We start from the raw sequence: 22990 nt of genomic DNA, 5'->3' as shown, positions 1-22990 counted from the left end.
GAGTTGTTTAGATTATTATGTCACGTTTTAATAGATCCATATAAAAGTTATATACTCGTATCAACGCCTACTTTTGTTTTTAAGGGTAAAAACAAGAAGAGACGTTAGGAATAAAAGCATTATGGCATGATTAAATAATTTAAGAAACTCTGTAAAATAAAAGATATAGTTTGATTAGTTTGTCAAAGGACTGTCTTATTTCAAACAGACAGAGATAATCATACTATCTTTGTCTTACACTAGTACTAGCACGTAAAAGAAAAGGATGAGTACCTATAGTTTTTAGGTTAATTTACTGACAAATTGGTTTGACCAACTATAGATTAGATTGTCTCGATAGAACACAATAATAGCTTTGAGGCAACTGTCCGACTCACGAGGGACGAGGGATTGGATTTTTTCAATGGACTTTATGGACTAACCCCCTAATTCATAAACGTGCTACAAACTTCAATTAGCTAATAATCGTCCTTATCTGTCATTTTCTAACGTAATCAAATCAGGCCCGTAAAGTTTAATGAATAAGAGGGTAATAATTTATAAAAAAACTAGCGATCCACCCCGGCTTTGCACGGGTTAACAAATTATACATAAACCTTCCTCTTGAATCACTCTATCTATTAAAATCCGTTACTTTAATGATCTAAGCATACGTAGGGACAGACAGACAGCGGGAAGCGACTTAATTTGTTTTAATGTAGTGATAACAACTCTATATAATTCCCGTCGTAGCAATTTACCAGCTGAAAGTCAGCGAGCCTCGCCAAAGCCGGTCACCTGATGTGTAAATGATGTGCCGTTGCCTTTCGTCTCTCTCCCACACATTACGTTCACCATACGCCCGTCCTGCTCTCAGCCACATGACCTTTCACAGGGCCTTGTTTTATAATGGATTAAGGCAACAGAGGGAATCCTTTAGCTCCATCTGTATTCAAAAACGAAATTATAATTGGGATTAAAAAATGTTTTGTGCGTGGGTAAAGGTCAAGTTAATGTCACATACGTTGATGTGTATATGTTTGAATTACAGATGTGCAAGTTGCGGAAAGTTTCCATAAAATTCTATAAATTCTCGGAAATTTCATGAAACTTTCACTAGGAAATATGGGAAATTTAAATTTAAAATTGGAAAGTTTCAATTCTCATACAAAAATGTAAGAAATTTTCCGAATTTTTCCTACGTTAAATTTCCGAAACATTTCGCAATTTTGGAAAGTTTGCTTAGGCACATCAGTAGTTTGAATGTGTAATATTTTTTTAATGATGAGTAGGTAAGGTAGGTTAGGTAGGTATAAGGTAAGGTATTCAAGATTTGATAACATATCTATAGTTGGTCAAACCGTCAAACCAATTTGTCAGTAAATAGGAACAAAAAAAACTATACTCAGGATGAGTATTTTGGGTGCTAGTTAAGTACAACTACTACTACTAGTGTAAGACAAAGATAGTTTGAAATGAACCGTCCTTTGACAAACTTATATCTATACTATTCATAGGTGCTTATTCCAAAAGCTAAAAGTTTTTTGTTATAGTCTTCAACCACATTGAGTGCCGGGAACCTCTTCGGCGAGTTCTCTATTCATATAGAGTCGCTTTTCTTTACAAAGCAGGAAAACGCTGGGATCGGCAACGAGCGTAGCGCTACGAAAACGTTGGCAGTGAATGCGTTCAAGCATAAAACTCATAAAAGCATAAAGCCTAAAAGTTTCGGCATAATATTGATTGTGTCAGCCGCAAGGTCGGTTTCACCCGAAACTACAGCAAAACCGAACCTTCAGTTTCGGCAAAATCCGGTTTAGGTTGGAGAATAGTTAGCAGACATTTATTATCAATCATAATACTATTAATTTTCAAAATTACCCGTTTCTAAAAGTTATCCATAAGTTCCATAACTAATAATCTATGTTCTTTAAAAACCCCGACTATCTCCAAAACAATGCTCCCTCAATAACATTTCATCCATTTTAGTCAAGTTAAATCCACTAGGATATTTTCTATCGGCCATTTCATATCAAATCCAATAGCTAGTCCGGAGTCCATTAATATTATTGGATCGGTAACCCTAGGATCTAGGCATAGATCACTTACTATTAGATGGAGCATGTACTTAATGAAACTGAGGATCTGCTGAAAAAAACAGTTACTTATATGTTATTTCAATTCGGTTTAACATTTAACTACAGATCCAAACAATTTGTATTTCTTTCTCTATTTTTATTTTTAGTGTAAGTATTAACTTTAAGGTATGACACCAAAGGAACAGTCAGCAGCAGAAGCTGCTAAGCGGTCGAGGTGTTCAAAATTACTTTGTCACGCTCTTATTCTCTTAACAATAAAGTCGCGTCAAGATCATTTTGAACACCTGGCCCGCTTAGCAACATCTGCTGCTGACTGTACTAGCCTTCCGCGATATAGGCCTGACCTAGGGACCCCTGCAATTTCCATATTTTAACAGATATTATGCGCATCCTAAGCGATATACCAAGATACTTACAATCTCATGGCTGCAGTGCCAGGGCGCTGATTTTCAGGGCAACCAGTTTGACATATCTGACAGCTGACAAACGTAAAATAATATTTGAGTCTAGAAAAGTTTATATTTTCGCCACCTCGAGCGCACTTTTTTGGTTCCTCCAATACGAACTCAAGCAACAAACAGCTCAAGTTCCGTCCAGGCTTTACTTATTCCAAAACAAAAATGTTACAGGGACAATAAAGATGCGTGCTGTTATAGTAGTTACTGTAGGTATAAAATGGTGTACTTATGTAGGTTGTTCAAAGCATACATAACTCAGCAACAACGAATCGCTTTGTGTCTCTCTATCCCTCTTCCCTATTAGGGCCACCCCACATCTAGCGTCTTTCGAGCGTCGGCGTCTGGTCAGCGCTATGGAAAATGACGTTGCGTCGACGTTCGGCCATAGAGTTGTAGACGCCGACGCTCGAAACACGCTAGATGTGGGGTGGCCCTCGCAACGTCGACGCAACGTAATTTTCCATAGCGCTGACCAGACGCCGACGCTCTTAAGACGCTAGATGTGGGGTGGCCCTTAGTGTGCCAGTGACAGTTGCGTTTCGATTGCTACGGAGCGTAAGCGATTGGCATGTTGGCTACGCGGTCAGATGCCCTTACTAGGATTCGAATAAGGGGATAAATGTGGTAAACGCCATCGCCAGTCTTCTTAAAACCCTACACGAAATCTGCGATAAGTAGTCTATGGACCTAGGTTATTGGCTAACCGACGGTATCGTAATTGCCTCTGTTATATTAATTATTAGGAGGTATTACGTAATCTTGAGTAGACTTTGAAGGCAAGGTACGTCCAGACTTTTTATATTTGCGATGAATATGATACAACTCGGTGCTGAACTATTAAATCTATTATCTAAAACCTAGCCACCGCCATACAATCGGAAGTTACGCTCTCATTATAAAACGATATGCTGGAATAAAACGAAATCTGACATGAACATTCAAGTAAGGTCATTATGGCTAATCCCGTCATAGGGTTCTTTGATTTTCAATCGTAGGAAAATAAGAACATCTGCTTTTGATTGCTGAAACTAGTTAGTTATTTGTACTGGGCATTTTCCGCAAGTCGACAACCATTGTGCCTATTTTGCGTGAAAAACAAGGTAGCTCTACTCTAGCCACTAGCCACCCCAGCTCCTCCATGAAACCTAGCAGTGTCTTCAGGTTGCTAACTGCCTCCTTCGGCGTGCCTAGTTCCTGTGTACTTCTACCTGTTTACGTATAGGAGAATATGTTTTTCACCTCAGCAGTTAATACGATTTTGCTCACTGTTTTTAAGTAGCAAAGTACCCTTGTTCGAGCTGCTGAGGTGAAAACTTAATTGTTTTGTTGGTATATCTTAAGAAAACATGAGTGAATAGGTAAGTGATGAAGAAGGAATACATTTTTCGGGTTCTCTAATATGTTCTCACTGCTGAGGTGAAAAGTTTTGTGAACTACACGAGATCAAAGTTATTTACATCTCGTGCGCTTTTGAGTCCCTTACTACGCTCAAGATTCTAAATTAGATTCACTCGCTACGCTCGTGAATCTACTATAGAATCTTTCGCTTGCACGGGACTCAAAATAAGCACTCGAAGAAATATCAAACTTTGATCTCTTGTTGTACAAATAACTATTGCTGTTTCCTCTTCTTCCATGCACGCTCTGGACCAGGGATGTTGCGGATGCCGATTTTTTGACATCCGTGGACGCGGATGCGGATGCGGATTTTTAAAGGCTCACATCCGCGGATGCGGATGCGGATGTCAAGATAGATACATAAAAAACGTCAAATATTACATTTTAGTAATTTTTATTTCAAAAAACCGGCCAAGTGCGAGTCGGACTCGCGTTCCAAAGGGTCCGTACATTAAGTCCCACTTACGCTTGACTGCTCATTTCTAATAGGTTTTTTTGGCTAATGACTAAATTACCTAGCAGTCTAGCTAATAATATAAATGCTAAGACGTTCTTGTACCGACCTGTTCCGCATCCGCATCCGCATTAAATCCGCATCGATTTTATGCGGATGCGGATGCAAATGCGGATGTTGAAAATAATGCGGAAGTTCCGCGGTTGCGGATGCGGATGCGGATATTCGCAACATCCCTGCTCTGCACACGGGGCTGTCTGTTAATACTTCGTACCCATATTATGTAGGTGTTTGTATTGTGTGTTATGTCCTGTAATGTTGCTGAAACTAAAAGCAATCACTGCTTGTCGATGAAATTATCAATTTTGTTCGTTGTTCGAGAATAACGCTAGTAAACGGAATAGCCCCCACGCACATAGGGGTATTTCACTAGAAAAGCTGGCCATTAGTAGAATGTATCAAAACGTAGAATCCCGGGAAAAGGGTAGCCGAACTCCTTAGTCATATAATTCATAGATACTAGAACAATATTTATTTTTCGCTGCGTGTGGTGGGTATTTATCAAATCGGTGTCATTTAACCGCTCTTACTAAAACACATCTACGAAAGCGGAAATTCGATAATAAATATTACAATTGTTATGCGTTGTTTAGACAACAAATAAGGTGATATTTTAAAATGTCTGTTCGGGAAATGGATTCACCAAGTATGCTTAATTTAATTTGTTTATTATTATTTTCTTACTAAGGGTTAAATACATTTAATATCAAATTTCAGTAAGTACTCTCTTGCACTATGAATTTACGAATTTGACTTGAACTCAAAAGGCCGAAAGTTGTTCTATTGGGCTATATTGGGCTAAATTTGTAGTTCTATTCGACAGGACATTTAATTCTCTAGCAATTTTGTTTAAAATTGTGGTGCCCAGAAGTGCCCATTAACGAATTACGAGAATTTTTACACTGAGGGATATTACCAAACAAAGTTTCTTTTTGCGGTCGGGAAAAATAATTTTCTGATTTATCATGGCAGGTCCTTCTGCCGTGAGAGTAGTGACCAGAGAATATATTTTTCGTATGATGAAAAACTGTAACGAACCCCAATTTCTACAAAAACTTGATGCAGTCATGAATAAAATTACTAGTTCTGCCACATTCCCACAAGACCAGAAAGATAAGTTTCTCCTCAAGTTTGCGAATGTGAAGTGGGAGTTTAAGACTAGGTGGCAAAGGTCTAAAAGAGAAGAAAATAGATTCTTAATGAAGAATAAAGAATGGTTAAGTGGAACATTGGAAATACCGGTCGCTCGTAACACTGTTGCTGGTCGTCCAGAAAAAAAAATTGAAAATTTGTCGGAACGTAGTAAGCGTCGCAAAACGGAGCACCTGCGACAAACTCATGACGCCGTTAACAAAAGCAGAAAAAGATATTAAGAATACCAGGAAACTAAAAATACAGAAAGAATTTAGAGAACAATTAACCACGATTGAATAAGCCACATTGACCTTATACCTAAAATATATCTGGGCCCGATTCGGATTTTGTAATAGACATCTATTAGACATCGCCAAGTTACGATAACGATATCTTTAAGATCTAACCTGTCAAATTTGACATTTCCGCGATTCTGCAGATACTCTTGAACGATTTCCACAAGATATTACTTAGAGATCTAATTCACATCTAATAGATATCTAACACGATCTATCGTAAAAGTGACATTGGTTGCCCGAATTGCGTTGCAAAAGAGAACTAGTTGAAATCTAAACTATAACGTATCTAGAATGGATCTAGTACCTACGTGTCGTCTCTTGTGAATATCTTGAAGTTCGAATACGGCAGTCTGTGTCTGGTACTAGTTTTAGTAGAATAGCGAGTATAGAAGTTTTACATACAAAACTCAATAGAGACTCCGTTTTCGGAACTACCCCGCAAATAATTAACTTTGAGATTGGATGTTAGAACACGAAACTTTAAAATAATAAACTTTAAATATCAACTAAAAGGTTCCGTCACACAGGCGCGTTTTCCGGGCGGGGCGTGAGCGGGGCGCGCCGCTTTTACATATAAAACGCTCACGCCCCGCCCGGAAAGCGCGCCTGACGACGGAACCTTAAGTTAGAAGTAATCAAATAATCTATTCTCCGCAAATGTTAGTTGACGACCAACGGATCGGAAAACCCTCTGGCATTTCCATCCTTAAGATCGCTAACCGCCAAGGCATATGTCAACTGATTTCATCATTGACCTTTATTATAATATGTCATATAATATTATCTGATGCGCGGTGCGTTATCATTATCACTACATAGTATACAACAAAGTCGCTTCCCGCTGTCTGTCTGTCCCTATGTATGCTTAGATCTTTAAAACTATGCAACGGATTTTGATGCGGTTTGAGTGATTCAGAGGAAGGTTTACCTATGTATAATTTGTTAACCCGTGCAAAGCCTGGGCGGGTCGCTAGTCAAAGTATAAATAAACAGTCATCAATTTTATTGTACAAACTGCAACACTCTTACTGTCCATCGGTGGACCTTATGCCTTTTGTAATAAGGTTTATGAACTGTCAGTTGATACCTGGCCCCTATTTCACCACGGCGACAGGTGCGACAATTTGACAAATGTCACTGTTGCTGACGTCACAGGTATCCATGGGCTACGGTTACCGCTTACCATCGGGCGGGCCGTATTCCTGTTTGCCACCATCATTGTATTATTTAAAAAAACTTTATTATATTGGCAAAAACAAGTATTTCTCTTCTCGAAGTTTATGATGATGATGATGACAATTGTCACACGATTTCATAGAACTTTCGGTAATTCTTGACACGAAATGAGTTCTGTGTCGGAATTTTGTGACAATTGCCGTGTTTCTTGTGACAATTGTCATTAGCTTCGCAAAATATTATTTATTGGCGATATATGGAGTTTTTTTAATTAATATGTCGGTGGCAAACAAGCACACCGCCCGTACGATGGTAAGCGGTTACCGTAGTAGGAGGCCTGTGACGTCAGTAACAGTGATGTCGACTATTTTCGCACCTGTCACCGTGGTGAAATAGGATCATGAGCGTTTTCCAAAACAAATGTACATTTCATTCATGTCTTCTTGTAAATTTTTTTGGAAAACGCTCACCTACATTCAAAAAGTGGTCACGTTTTTTCATATTGTACTGATACACAACCGGGACTCTTAAGACCCGACGGCCTATTTTGATCGTGCAATATCATGTCAAGGTTACGTATATCGTGTCGGGGTCGGGGGTCACAGATCGACATGCAAGGATTTCCAAGATATCGTAAGCCCTTCAAAGTAACTACTAAGTAAGTACTAGTGAATCTGTGACCTGTACATTTTGTAACCATTTCGCATTTAAAAAACGGAGTCGACAAAAAATCGATATAAGTAATTATCAATATAGTCATACATACTTAAGAAATACATCATCATCATTTAAATTTTCAACATAGTTACTGAATGTGCTAATCGCCCTAGTGCGGTAAAGTAGCACCATATGTACTGTAAAATATTGAATTACGACATTTCATGTATGGTACAAAAATGTTTTAAACATGTTTCAAGTCTGATATCTACTTTAAAATCTCACATCGAATTTGCCGAAGTCTCATGACTCGGCAATGTACGATGATGACGTCATAATGTAGTAGGTAAGGAAGTGTGTAAATCTCAGCGCCGTAGCAAGAACCAGGGTTGCCTCTTTTGTAAATCCAAAAAAAAATGACATTTTCCTTTCTCCCAATAAGATCGAAGGAGCTCGTGAATCTCGTGATTCTCAGTGGAAATAACATGAAAAATTCCATGAAAAAATAAAGTAATGTAAAACTTTAAATAAAATAGGCCCAGCTACACTTTACTACCACGAATGTAAATTATAAGAGTGCTCTATTGCGCACACAAGTTAGTAGAGCTTAGTGAGTCAACGGTCGGGCTAGGTTAGAAGGTTAAAACGGCTGATCTTTTATTTTTCACTGTTCGGGCGAAATCCTGTAATCCGATTTACACCCGCTCTAGTGGTCGGATCTGCTTGAAATGTTCTGTGGTTGGTATATTTTATACCATTACTTATAGGTTGTACACTGATCCAAGAATATTACATGAACAAAGCTTTTAGAGCACTTTAGGCTTACTTACCTAAAAACTTAGCTTACTTATAAGTATTTTTACTGAAACGGAGTGCCAGACAAATCTCTCCTTATAACATATTTTAAATGGTAATGGTTTGTCTTGTATTAAAGTACCTTTTGAATACATCAAACTAGTTTCTATGTTGCTGGATTCGTTAAATAAATAAATAAAAAGTCATTTATTGTCGCAAAACACAGTAACAAAATAAAACAAACAAGGAAAAAGAAAAAAGACACAATAAGCACATAAGTCCAATAGGGTTGCTGACTGTATAAATATATATATGTTTAATTATAACTATGTAGAAGGAAGAGTTCATTTGAACGTGACGTCGTGTGTGCGTTTCATATACACTAGTATCTAACCGTTCCGACAGTGCGAGAAAAAAAAAGAACTTGATTTGACCTGACAGTCAACCACCCTATAAGGGCAATAAGCATTAATTACAGCAGCAGTAAAGTAGCGATAAGTATACATACATCTATTAATAACTACTTATATTAATCTATAAACTCAAAACAAAAACGGCCGTTTTAACTTTGGACGCATAGATTGACAAATCCAGCAACATAGAAACTAGTTTGATGTATTTAAAAGGTACTTTAACACAAGATACAGTACGTAGCGGCCCCCTTTTTAAAATATATTTCGTTAAATTTAAATAATCACGATTATTTAGCAGTGGCGCTAGTGTGCACGTTGATTGGCTCTTAAGAAAATACGTTATTTTACTTTTGTGTACAATCTTGGCCTTTAGACCTTTTAGTAGCGTAATAAACATAAGCGTACAAACACTTGTTGCTGGCAACCCTAAAGCTTTTAAATAATACCCCAGTACGCTCGCCTTAAAATTAATAGGCGCATTAAAATTAAGCGGGTTTTAGACAAACCGTTTTTACAGCAGGAGATTGGGGCGCCTTAACGATATCTATTCATCAAACGTTCCGAAGACATAAAATTCTTTTGGTTATTTTCAAATAATAAGCTGCTCGTATTATCAGAACAAATTAAATTATTTTCAGAAAATATTATAATTTGTTTTAATTTCAAGTAGAAACACTACTATACAGGGTGACCTTAGCCATTGGACGAACCCTGAAATCCCACGTAGGGTTACTTCTCAAGAATGCTCTAACGTTAATATATTTCCAATAATCGACAACAAAAAGAAACATACTGTATTAATCATTGGCAGTGCTTTTGACAATTTGTTCGAATATGTGCGGCAATGATTTCATTTGTCAAAAGTCAGAATCTTGTAAATAAAAAAGATAATCAAAAAGGTCAAAGAAGGTTTCATACTATTTATTAGCTCAGGAGCTAACACATGCAGGTTGCCTCAAAGTAAAAAAAATCGTAATATGTTAATTTCTTCGTAACCGCTACACCGATTGTTATAATAATTTGTATACTGGTTCTAAATACCCTAATGCATATGTACATTTCGGCTTTGTCCAATGGCTAGGGCCACCCTGTATAAATACATACTGTTCTACCTTTAGGGGTGGCCAGGGGGCGCCATAAGCCTTCAGTAAGAAGTGTATATACTTGGAAAAAATCGACCTATGCCGCTGTGGCCCGGTGGCCGAATGGCAACAGGCACCTGCCTCGATAGCAGAGGACGCTGGTTCAATTCCAGTCTGGGCCACTGGAGGCCTGGGTCACTTTTTCTTAGTATATGACATTTATTTCAGTTTATAATAAGCTGTTATTTAGAATATTATATTCTTTGTTTGTTAGTAGAATTGAAAAAATCTTAGTGTATGTTACTAGAGTAGTAGTTATGAGTACCCAATCCTATCATCCACAGAACTCGAATACATTGCGTATGGCCGTTGGCGCTTACGCTATTATTAACGCCGCTCCGCCGCCGCGCGCTATTATTATTGCGGCGCTATGCGACGTAAGCGCCAACGGCCATAAGGTACCTTTTGCCGTGGAACGTCACAAATGGTATTCTCAGGTATGAAATACAGGGAGGTACAGTCGGAATACCAAATATATCGGAACACAACCTTATTTACATGATAACAAAGGTGTGTTACGATATATTTGGCCACTTTGGCCGTCCCTATCTATTTGATGCTGAATGTACATATAAATTTTGTACGAGGTAACTACTTCGGTCAATAAATTTCAATTAACTTAATTGGATTTGATAAACGAGTATCACGTCCAACTTAATTAATTGATACAAACCATAGTTTAAAGCTTGATAACAAAATTACAGGACTGTTTTTATTTGGTCTTTCAATCAATATGTTTACATGAGACATGAACACCATTGCAAATAGACGCGGAAAAATGGACACTTCGACACGACCACTTCTTTAAAACTATCCTGCGGGCTCAGCACGGTTCCATTTTTATCGACTATCACTATGCCCGTCACTTTCGCACTTACATACTTGTTAGAACGTGACAGGCATGGTGATAAACGATAAAAATGCTACCGTGCTACTAGGGCTGGAGGGGCGGATAGGACGCAAGAGGGGTAAAGGAAAACCCAGACGCAGCTTTCTAGACCAAGTGAAAGAAAAAGTGGGGGTCGTGTCGTATCAGAAAGTCAAAGAGCTGGCGCAAGATAGGGAATGCTGGAAGATACTCCACCGACAAGAGAATAACTGTTAAGTTAATGATGACATGAGACATAAGGCCGAGGTGTGTCACTACACCTTTTATTTATTTATAAATAAAACAAAGTCCCCTGCCGCGTCTATCTGTTTGTGTGTATGTACGTTCGCGATAAACTCAAAAACTACTGAACGGATTGTCATGCGATTTTTACCATCAATAGAGTGATTCTTGAGGCAGGTTTAGGTCTATAATTTGTTAAGTTTTTGTGTAACCCGTGCGAAGCCGGGGCGGGTCGCTAGTTATAAATAATTTACGGGTTATAATAATATTTCAAGTTATAGATACATATATTTTACCATCACTTTTCAATATTTTAATATTTTATTTATTGCAGAAGTAGATGTTACTGCTTAGCTGTTTTATTTGAATAACTAATAAACTTTAAGAAAGGCTGAAATATATATGAACTTCCCTTTTTTCCTTTCTCTTCGATAAAAGCAACCTTATTGCAGCAATGTTGGTTGATTCAATAATCTAATGTAGGTAAATATAGTACCACTTACCATTCGATGGTCGGTTTGCTCCTCCACATTGATTTCATTACGGTTACCTCAGCAATCAAGGGTTTTTCCTCTTATGTGGCTGGCCAGGCCAAACTTGTTCTTAAAAACTCTTTCACATTCACGGCAGTAGAGTTGACTAGCTGTGTTGTACATACACGTAGGAGAGTTAGGTCTTTCCTTGCGGTATTGTTTTTTTCGTTTTACGTTGTGTCACGAGGTGGTTTTCCTCAGGCGACTTGATGGATTCAAATGTGGTAGACCGCTAAGATGACCGTTTCGCAGCGAGCTCCTCCCAACGTGCAGGATCGATAGCACACGCGTTAGGATACTGAGGTTCGGGGACAGTCCTGTGGCCAATAATTTTTTTAAAAATTCCATTTGAACCGACATACGTTTCTGCGAGGTCTTTATAGAACAACATAAGCTATCTTTTAAACTGTAAGTAGTTGGAATAACAGTTTTGAATGATTCACGGTTAGTTTCACTAGACTTATATCGACCGGGATATGAACCGTGAACAACTTTGACACCCACCCGCTATCTTCAGTTACCCGTGAACAAGATGCATGTGACTGCGTCGAAATATCGGGGGCTCGAAAACAATACAAAAGGTAATCACAGTTCATATCCCGGTCGATATAAGTCTAGTCTAGTTGGAACAATGATTTATAACTCAAGATAGGTTATAGGCGTTTCAAAATTTAAGCGCTTACCTTGTGACAAATTGGACAAGTTGCCTTTAGACGCGGCTGGACAAGCAAGAAATGTGCACGTGCTAACGAGCTCCCGCACACTGAAAAAGAAAGAGACAACCTTATGTTTAACAACGAGTGTGACAAAGATGGATGGAATGAGAAAAATAATCAAAATTAATCATAACAGATTTCTTCGTAGGCACAGAAATAAATATGGAAGTATTTTTTGTGCTCCTCAAGTATGAGTATAACCTATCTATGGTTATATAATATCATTGAGTTGGAATACTTTCTGGGTTGCGTTACTCCACGGCTGGTTGTTGTATCAATAGAACAATATACATGAACTAAACAATTAAACACACCTCGTGTAATACACAAAGTAGATACATCGGAAGCTTTTCTTTACTGTACCTACTGTATAATTTCCAACTGTTCTTGTTACACAATTATAACTAAACCCCAATATTCCTGACACGTACTTATTTTGACTAATTTATTTTACTGCCAAAGTGCATAAATAAATTAAATATGATTAAATATAAATGTTTTAACATGGTTTTAACACATTAGACAATATAAGTTACTCTATGTTAGACATGACATCCCATTTTTGACATTGATTAATATCACATTTTATTAAAAGGTTATTAAAATTATTTTACAAGGAGGTTATCGTATCGTCGAATCATTCAACTAATGCTTTAAAGTTAGATTTATAAAAATCCTATCTTGATTTTGCTAAATAATTATGCCATTTAAAATACGTAAATAACTAAAGCCCAAAAAAAGTTTTCATACAAATAAAAAACGCCAGGCCGCAAATCTTGTCAACAATTTCAAATCACTATCACCGCTGTTCTAATTTTAACTGGATTGCCATTCGATTGTTTTAGGTCAGTCTAGTTGGTGGCAATAAGGCAAGTTAGGTCGGCTTCAAGAGAAGCTATTAATAAATAATAAATAAGTGTTAAAATTAGTTAAATAACAATGAGGGAAATCGTACACATACAGGCGGGGCAGTGCGGGAACCAGATTGGCGCGAAGGTAAGGATATTTTTGGTATATTTTAAAGAATTGTGTAATTTTGTTGAAAAGATAGGTTCATGGTTCAAATGGCAAGACGAGTTACCTAGCTAGAGCGAAAATCTACCTAGCTAGGTATTTTCTCTGGGAAAACGCGCATTTTTGAGATTCATATGTTTTCTGAGCAAACCTCGGTCTCCCAGATATTATTGATTGTCCCGGCTTTTATTGAAATTAGGCATTTATTATTAATAATTATTCAATGTTGACTCTTGTATGTAATTTTAGTTTTAAGTTGATCACGAATAAAATACTTCATTCTGATTCTGATTCTGATGTTATCCAAACACTTCCTTAAAGATCAGTCATTAGTTCCGAGCTTTTTAAGGAACCTTAAAGGTTTAAATTACCTTCAATTTTAATAAATGTCAAAAAATTTAGGATTCGCAATATTAAGTCCCTCTGGGCATAGATTTAGAAATCTTGCAAGCCTGCAGGTTAAATACAGGCCCATGAATTTACTATCTGTATCACGATATGTCTGTTAATACTGTCAAATTACATATTTTAAGTGACATGCTTTGAGTTGACCTCTATAAAAGAAGGAAGGTAAAGGAGGGAAGGGTTGGACTGTAGCAAAGGGGGGGCTGGGACTTAGATTTTTTTTTGACAAAGTGGTGTCATTATGACACTATTTTTAAATGATTGTAATGTGTATATCACGTCAAAATAAGCATCTTTTATTGGAAAAACTTTTCTCTAAAATAAAAAATGGCTGAGTTAGACGCCTCCAAAGATTGATATTTTTAAAGGGAGCTGGGACTTAGAAAATTTTCATTGAGAGTGGTGTCATTATGACATATATTTTAAATGATTTTAATGTATAGAACACATCGAAATAAGCAACTTTTACTTGGAAAACTTTTTACTAAAACTGAAAATGGCGGAGATAGAGCTTAAGGCAGGCCAGGCTTTTAAGGCAGGTCGGAGTAGGTACGACGACGAGCGAAGCGAGGAGGAGTGTTAGGTAGAACTGCGACCATACAGCGCGCGAGCCGAGCGAGCGAAGCGAGCGTGCCGCGGCAGCGGCCGGCGAAGCGCCAGAACCGACGTTTTTATAATAATACAATTTTACATGTCCCAGCTCCCTTTAAAAACATCAATCTTTGGTCGCGTCTAACTCGGCCATTTTTTATTTTAGAGAAAAGTTTTTCCAATAAAAGATGCTTATTTTGACGTGATCTACACATTACAATCATTTAAAAATAGTGTCATAATGATACCACTTTGTCAAAAAAAAAACTAAGTCCCAGCCCCCCCTTTCGTACAGTCTGACCGAGGGAAGTGAACTAGGAATGAACCCTGGTACAGTTGAAATGCATGCTAAAAAGCAACATTCTTTCAGTTCTGGGAAGTGATATCAGACGAGCACGGCATCGACCCGACGGGCACGTACCACGGCGACTCCGACCTGCAGCTCGAGCGCATCAATGTGTACTACAACGAGGCCACCGGCGGCAAGTACGTGCCGCGCGCAATCCTGGTGGACCTCGAGCCCGGCACCATGGACTCCGTGCGCTCCGGGCCCTTCGGACAGATCTTCCGGCCGGACAACTTCGTCTTCGGACAGTCGGGCGCTGGCAACAACTGGGCGAAAGGACACTACACCGAAGGCGCCGAGCTCGTAGACTCAGTCTTAGACGTCGTCAGGAAAGAGGCCGAAGGTTGCGACTGTCTACAAGGATTCCAATTGACGCATTCACTCGGCGGCGGTACCGGAGCAGGCTTAGGAACGCTTTTGATATCCAAGATCAGAGAGGAGTACCCCGATCGTATCATGAACACATTCAGCGTCGTGCCCTCGCCTAAAGTATCTGACACTGTAGTTGAACCTTACAACGCCACTTTATCCGTCCATCAGCTAGTTGAAAATACTGATGAATCGTATTGCATCGACAATGAAGCCTTATACGACATTTGCTTCCGAACACTGAAGCTCACCACGCCGACCTACGGGGATCTGAACCATCTGGTATCTGCAACGATGTCTGGAGTGACTACCTGCCTGAGATTCCCTGGCCAACTGAACGCTGACTTGAGGAAATTGGCTGTGAACATGGTGCCGTTCCCTCGTCTGCATTTCTTCATTCCCGGATTTGCGCCGTTGACGTCGCGAGGCAGCCAGCAATACAGAGCTCTAACAGTGCCCGAGCTGACACAGCAGATGTTTGACGCTAAGAACATGATGGCGGCGTGTGACCCTCGTCACGGGAGATACTTGACGGTTGCGGCCGTGTTCAGAGGCCGCATGTCAATGAAAGAAGTGGATGAGCAGATGATGAATATACAGAATAAGAACTCTTCCTACTTTGTGGAATGGATTCCGAATAACGTGAAGACAGCCGTGTGCGACATCCCGCCGCGTGGTCTAAAAATGTCTGCTACTTTCATTGGCAACTCCACAGCCATCCAGGAGTTGTTCAAGCGTATATCTGAGCAGTTTACGGCTATGTTTAGACGTAAGGCGTTCTTGCACTGGTACACTGGAGAGGGTATGGACGAGATGGAGTTCACCGAGGCCGAGAGCAACATGAACGACCTGGTGTCGGAGTACCAGCAGTACCAGGACGCCACGGCCGAGGAGGAGGGAGAGTTCGACGAGGAGGAGGAGGGCGGAGACGAAGGAGACTAGGCTTTTATAAGTATTTGTTTTATTTTACGTTTATTTTATGGTTTTACTTCGGATTATATTGTTTGAAATATTACTACGTTTTATTCAATTCTTTAGTAATATCTTAACTGGTCCTAATGTTTGACAGTAATCATTTTAGAGTTGTTGGAATTATTAGAGTCAGACCAAGAAAAGTCTGCAGTGGATTTGATAGCCCACGCAGTGCAAGTGTTATTTTAAACGTCAAACTTCTATGAAATCATGACGTATATATAACACTTGCACTGCGTGGGCTATCCAATCCGCTGCAGACTTTTATTGGTCCGACTCTAAATATACATTTCTGTCAAATAAATTTCAAATAGACATTCCCGCTGCGGGAATTTGACACGCGAAGGACTAGGACTTCGGACTTATCCTAGAAAGCTAGCTGTCGTCACGAGTAGTAGGTACAGTCTATTACATTAAATACATATTTACACTTTTGCACATTACTTCTTTGTAATACGGCAACATTATGCACCTAAACATATTTTTGGCGTCGACTGTACGCACAAGCCATAACGCCATAAGCGCTAAGAACGCTTATAAATGTTGAGGCATAGGTGTCAATCTAACCTTCATGCTTTTGGATAAGGTACAGCCGCCATCAGATATATCGGAGCGGCCAAGGTGTTCACAATATCTGAACACGCACTCTAACGCCCTGACAATAGAGGCATGTTAAGATATTTGTGAGCGCCTAAGCCGCTCCGATATATCTGATGGCGACTGTACATAAAGCTCGCTTATGCTCATGATCTTGAATGTATGGCGTTTAACCCTTTTAACGCTTTAAGTTATAAATGAAAACCTCACTCACACGCCAAGGTCCCGGGCGCAAGCGAGCTAATGTATACCTTACTTGAAAGTGTAAAGGTGCGTCAGCGTACGTCATAACCAGTGTCATAACACCTAAAGTCTATTTTTTTATTCCGTAGACTGAAATGACAGTTAATAGTATGAACATGAAATGTCATTTCATACTATTAACTGTCATTTCAGTCTACCGAATAAAAAAATAGACTTTACGACCCTTACGAGAATACTCGTAGTTGTCCATGGCGCAGTGGGCACGCATAGTGACGACGTCTTTAGGTGTTCTTGGCGTTCAAAAGGTTAATAATTTAAGTGCTAATGTCAATAAATCGGTGTCAGAAGAGTTTCTCATTCCATTTTCCTTATGAAAGTTAAAATGAATATTTCATTCTCTATTTAGTGAAAGTAATTAAACGGAACGCGGCAGCCATCGCGCGCAGTGACCGCTAAATATTAAATGCTGTTTTTTTTTTCAATAGGGAACTATTTGCACTGCAACAGGCATTCTTCTGAACTAACAGAGCAACGTTATTTGATTTTAAACCGTATTTCGCTGCTATAAGGTTTACAAATGGTCAGTAATCTGTAACAACGTGTACAGTCGAGTCGCCATTCACGCCACGCACTCTAACGCCTTGTCGTGTTCAGATATTCGTGAGCAGCTCGGCCGGTCCGATATATCTGACCATACATAAACGAGCTTTGATTTGTTAGCTGGACGTCCAATACGCAGTTCGTCCAAATCGCATTTTGTCCATTCGTCTACTACGCAGTTTGTCCATAAGTGATGCGTCCATTTCGTGATTCGTCAATACGCAGTTCGTCCATGTCGCGATTTGTCACTCTGCATTTCGTCCATTTCGCGATTCATCATTACGGAGTTCGTCCATTTCGTGATTCGTCTATTAAGAGGATATGGGAAATGAGAAAATGTCAATAATATCAGCTACGCCGATGATATGGTGCTACTGGGACCCGCTGGTGTTACTGTTGTTAGGGCCCGGCCACATGTCCACGGTGCGGCGCCGGCCACCGTGTAACGGCACGGCGTCGTGCCGCGGCACGGTGCCGTGTACGGTGCCGCGCACGGTGCGACGGCACGGTGCCGCTACACCGGTGGACGGCGCACCGCTCGGTATTTATTGTTTTGCTGTTGCATAGTTCTCACGTGCTAATTAATGCACAATAATGGCTGACAATTTAGATGTCGACTTTTTAATTTCACTAGTGGAAGCTCGTCCCGTTCTCTGGGACAAGACTAAGGAAGACTAGGATAAGAATAAATACCTACACAACACATATTGAACATGTGAAATTCCTCATTGACGTTCGTTACTTAATGTTGATTAACAAATATGCGACAGTTCCATCCTGAGGGTCTACCGCGAACACCGAAATTCGCAAATTGCGGGCATTTTTCTCTGTCACTTTAATTACGTCCAATTGGAGTTAAACAGAAAAATGCCCGCAATTTGCGGACTTCAGTGTTCGCGGTAGACTCTTTGGTTTGCGAGCGAGCTGACAACTTTGCGCAGGGAATGCTTGGAAATGTCGCGTTCATGTAAAGTTGTGTGAACGAGGCATATATCTGTGACAGTGACAGGGAGAAGGTACCATTTGAGTAAAATTACCGTTTACCTAATTTCATTTGAATTAGAACAAATATACTATATTTAGTTATAGCGTAACAAAACTATCCGCGGTATGTGTGGCGCCGACGCCGACCGCCGCTGCTAGCGGAGCCGCGCGCGCGCACCGGCCTGCTGCGCGAGGCGCCGTGGACGAGGGCCCTGCGCACGCTCAATCGTGTTGCTACCCGGATTGATGTGTTCCATTGTTCGGAGAATAACTTCAGTAAAATCACTTTGTTTGTATTATGTTATAATTCTTAGAAATAATTGTTGTGTTGTGTTGTTTTGTCCTATGTAAATATTTGCTACACTATCGCATTGGGCAACTGTCATGATAGCTGTACTGTTATTATAAATAAGTAACAAAAAAAAATCCTCGGATAGTTCAGTCAAGAAATATCGAAATGCCGGGACGTGCCTCTCTCTACCCAGCCGTGTGTTCCAGTTGATTGGTAGAACTTCGCTTCGCTCGCTCGTTCGCCAATCAATGAATCTTTGTTTCCATTCCATTAACCCCTTGACCGCCAAATACGTCAACTGACGCGTGCGGCTACAGCCCAAAGCCCAATGTCCACCTTCGTGTCTTCCTACAAGGTTCACGAAAACGCGCCGCTCACGCACAGCTGTGTCGTACAACTCGTACAAAGGTGTACGTAACTCAGACAAACGGTTCGAATTTTCATAAATGACCCGTGGCTGCAGTAATGAGAGACGCATAATTATATTTTTCTTGACAAGACTTCTACATATACGAGTTGGACGGAATGCCTATTGGACAAAATGTGTGTTGGACTAAATCCATGTTGGACGGCATGCGGTTGGACGAAATACGTGTTGACGTAATACGCGTTGGACGAAACGCTGTTGGACGAAATGCATGTTGGACCAAATACGTGTTGGACGAAATGCGAATTGAAATATCATTTGGACGAACTGCGTATTGGACGTACAGCTAACAAACCCGAGCTTTGTATACCTTATCATTAAGACACATTAAAAAATTCAACATTCAAAAGGTTAATTAAAACTTCCTATTAGTCATTTCACAAAAGTAATTAAAGCAGTCCGTCGCAGTGACCACTAAATATCAACGTTGTTTATTTTACACTCGGTACAATTTGAGTTTCACTGTGTCAACTGGCCCCGTTGAAGGAAAGCTAGTGGTACTCAAACTCTGAACAAATATTATTGCTTTACATTAGACATTACTTTTTGGCCTTACCATTTGGACACTGAGAATTCAGGGTGTCGTCGCGATTAGTCCTCTTCATAGCGCCAAAACGCTTAATATTTACACTTTATATATTGTCTAATTTGTACTAATGATGTTGGCGTATAAGTGATGTTTTTTGATATGACGAATGGTGGTCAAAATGTTAGCTACTTACAGGAGTTTTACAGCTGGTTTTTGACTGACAGTTGATTTATTTTAAAACAATTACAACCAAAGCACAATCAAAATAAAGTAAATATTAAAAGCACACCACCCATTCGTATGATGCTTGTATTATTAACTTTATTGCTAGTAGAAACTGTCAAGGTCGGTGCAAAGTAAGCTATAGACAGAAACTATATTCCCTTTATTCGGTTAAGGACAGATTCTGGTAACGGCAGATTCTGTTTACGGCAGAAATTGGTCAGTCGCGACTAAAAACTATAACACTTGATAACACTTAAAACCGAACAGAGAATTGAGATGTTTTTTTATCTATGTAATATTAGATCGACCCGATATTCTGATCTTGTTTTTAATTCAGACGTCTTTGCCCCTTTCGGCCAAAAGACCTTTAACTAATTCACTATATATTCGCTGACCCACGACATTGAAACTTCAGATCGAATTCCTTTTTGAAACCGTTTAAAAGCATCCAATCATCGCAAAAGAGCCAAATCGGCAGTTATTTCGGCCGATATCGAATCGGAAGTCGCCAGACTCGTGCATCCGCTGCTCGTGCTCCGGCTGAATATTTCAGCGCTCACATTGCCAATGCTCACCGACTTATGCGTATTGCAACAGTGAAGCCTGGCGTCCATAGAACTCGAAATCCACCAGTTTGAAACGCGAGCAACTAACATTGGCGTGTGAGATACATTTTTGACAAATATCTATAGCTTTTTTCTCTCTGTATCTCGGTTTGACTCTTTGAAAACATTGATAAGAGAACGACACCACACAACTCGAACATACTCGACCAACTCGAGAATCATGATATGTGTGAATAACCCCAAACAGTATTGAAGGCAGGGAATTTACATTGAATTTTTTACATGCCAAGGGGTGTCGCTAAATCCTAAGGGGTGTCCATCCATCCATTATAAAAAAATTTGAAAAACACTGACCTACCTAATTTTGTTATTAATTTTTTGGTATGGCTACCCAAATATATTCTAAAAGAAATATACCCAGTTACCCCGTGGTTTACAACCAGTATTTATTTCCATATTTCCCTATCTTTGGCCTAATAATTTCAGAATATACGACCAACTGATAAAAGTACCAAGGTTATGAAAAACAAATGAGACCCGCTAGTAATATAATATCAAATCGACTGCATCTCTTCTTAATGCTGACGCTGCAAAATCAACCTTGACTCGCACAAATAAAGCTCAAACTTAAAGATTCCGAAGACGCAGCGAAGGTTATTCAAAATAACTTCAGCAATGTTATGTTTGCCTTAAAAATGACAATGCGAAAAGAACTGTAAGCATATAAGTATAAAGTTGATATTCCAAGGAAACGTGCAGGCGTCGTACGGTTTTCCGAAGTACACTCGGGTGCAAAGAAATCGGACCACCCCAGCATTTTCAACATTTTTTCAATTTGTGTAAAAACTGTAACCTCGATCATGATAATTTAAATACCACGTGGTAGATAATTTTCTGCCCTATCAAATGACATCAATATTCAGGAGTGGGGATGGATATTGTGCAAAATATGGGCCTGGAAATCACCCCCCTCCAACTGCCTCATTAGCGCATGCACTAATTGACCACTTATCATTAGGTATAAAAACAGTCATTATCATTGTTTATGCATCATTCGTGATTGGTACGTCTTCCTGAACACTACTCTCATCGCCTGAACCTGGAAAAACTGGAGAAAAATGGATACTACCTCGACTGAAGCCGGCCAAGCAGTTGCCCTATTGCAGGGAGGGCTTAGTCAACGTGCAGTGGCTCGACAACTCAACCTATCGAAGTCATCGGTTCAACGTGTCTTCCAGAGATTCCGCGTAGATCAGACGTTATCCAGAAGACCCGGAACTGGCAGAACTCGCATCACTTCTGAGAGAGATGACCGTTTCATCGTTCTTACCTCGCTACGAAATCGTCGACTGAATGCCGTTCAGCTTCAGCAGAAGCTCCTAGAGACCAGGAATGTGTCTATCAGCCGATGGACAGTTAGAAGACGACTGAAGGAGAAGGAATTGACAGCTCACAGAGCTGCAAATGGCCCAAAACTCACCCCAATACATCGTGGACAACGACGCGTCTTCGCTCGCGAACATGAAGAATGGACCCTTCAGCAATGGAGTTCCGTACTTTTTTCCGACGAGTGCAGGATAACTTTGTCTGGCAATGACGGACGGGTACGAGTCTACCGAAGACCTGGGGAGCGGTTCTCTCAATGCTGCATCGAGGAACGTGTTGCTTATGGTGGGGGGTCAATCATGGTCTGGGCTGGTATTTCTTTGGAAGCGAAGACGGACATTGTGTTCATCACAGGGCCAGGTACCAGACCGAATTCAGGCGGTTTGACTGCACGTCGGTACGTGGAGGAAATCCTGGCTGATCATGTGGTCCCATTTGCGGGTTATATCGGCGATGAGTTCATCCTCATGCAAGATAACGCTCGGCCGCATACAGCCCGGATCACTAAGGAGTACTTGGAGGAGGTCGGCATCAGAGTCATGGAGTGGCCAGCCCGCAGTCCTGACCTAAACCCGATCGAGCACATTTGGGACGAGCTGAAAAGAAGAATCCGGGCCAGAAATCCCGCCCCTGAATCCTTACTGGAGCTAAAGACTGCGATCGAAGAAGAATGGGCGGGCATCCCTCAAGACACTGTAAAAAAATTCATAAGATCAATGAAAAACCGAATGACTGCATGTCGTAGGGCTAGAGGAGGCAATATACGGTATTAAAATGCTGAAAATTGTTTTAATTTTTACTTGATATCTTTAGAATCGCAGTTTTCCCATTATGCATAAGTTTCACTCCAGTATGCATTTTTAGGGTGACAAAGTTCTTAGCCCTGAAAGCCTGAAAATATTGGAAGTAAACCTGTGAAAAGCACATCAATTTATAGAGGAAAAGCCAACCTTTCATTAGGTATATAATATGTCACAGTAGCACATACAGTTTTTACAGAAATTGAAAAAATGATAAAAATGCTGGGGTGGTCCGATTTCTTTGCACCCGAGTGTAGAT

General features: G+C 39.9%; 2 protein-coding genes across 3 annotated transcripts in view; both read left to right on the top strand.

Moving 5' to 3' along the window:
* LOC134658299 (GDNF family receptor alpha-4) overlaps nucleotides 1–22990 on the top strand; it is a 321487-nt gene that overhangs the window by 186271 nt on the left and 112226 nt on the right. The window lies entirely within an intron of this gene.
* Nucleotides 13257–16161, top strand: LOC134658454 (tubulin beta chain). Its single transcript, XM_063514134.1, has 2 exons — nucleotides 13257–13420; nucleotides 14805–16161. Exons 1-2 carry the CDS (start codon nucleotides 13364–13366, stop codon nucleotides 16089–16091), a joined length of 1344 nt encoding a protein of 447 aa, XP_063370204.1. The 5' UTR covers nucleotides 13257–13363; the 3' UTR covers nucleotides 16092–16161.

The sequence above is a fragment of the Cydia amplana genome, chromosome 22 (genome assembly GCF_948474715.1).
Source record: "Cydia amplana chromosome 22, ilCydAmpl1.1, whole genome shotgun sequence".
Taxonomy (NCBI): Eukaryota; Metazoa; Arthropoda; class Insecta; order Lepidoptera; family Tortricidae; genus Cydia; species Cydia amplana.
The sequence above is the reverse complement of the archived record's forward strand: the minus strand, read 5'-3'. Positions and strand labels throughout refer to the sequence as shown.

Bases quoted from the DNA above. Each gene is read 5' to 3' on its own strand.
- LOC134658454 (XM_063514134.1), top strand. From the start codon at position 13,364: ATGAGGGAAATCGTACACATACAGGCGGGGCAGTGCGGGAACCAGATT. The intron at 13,421-14,804 runs GTAAGGATATTT...ACATTCTTTCAG, and splicing joins GGAACCAGATTGGCGCGAAG to TTCTGGGAAGTGATATCAGA.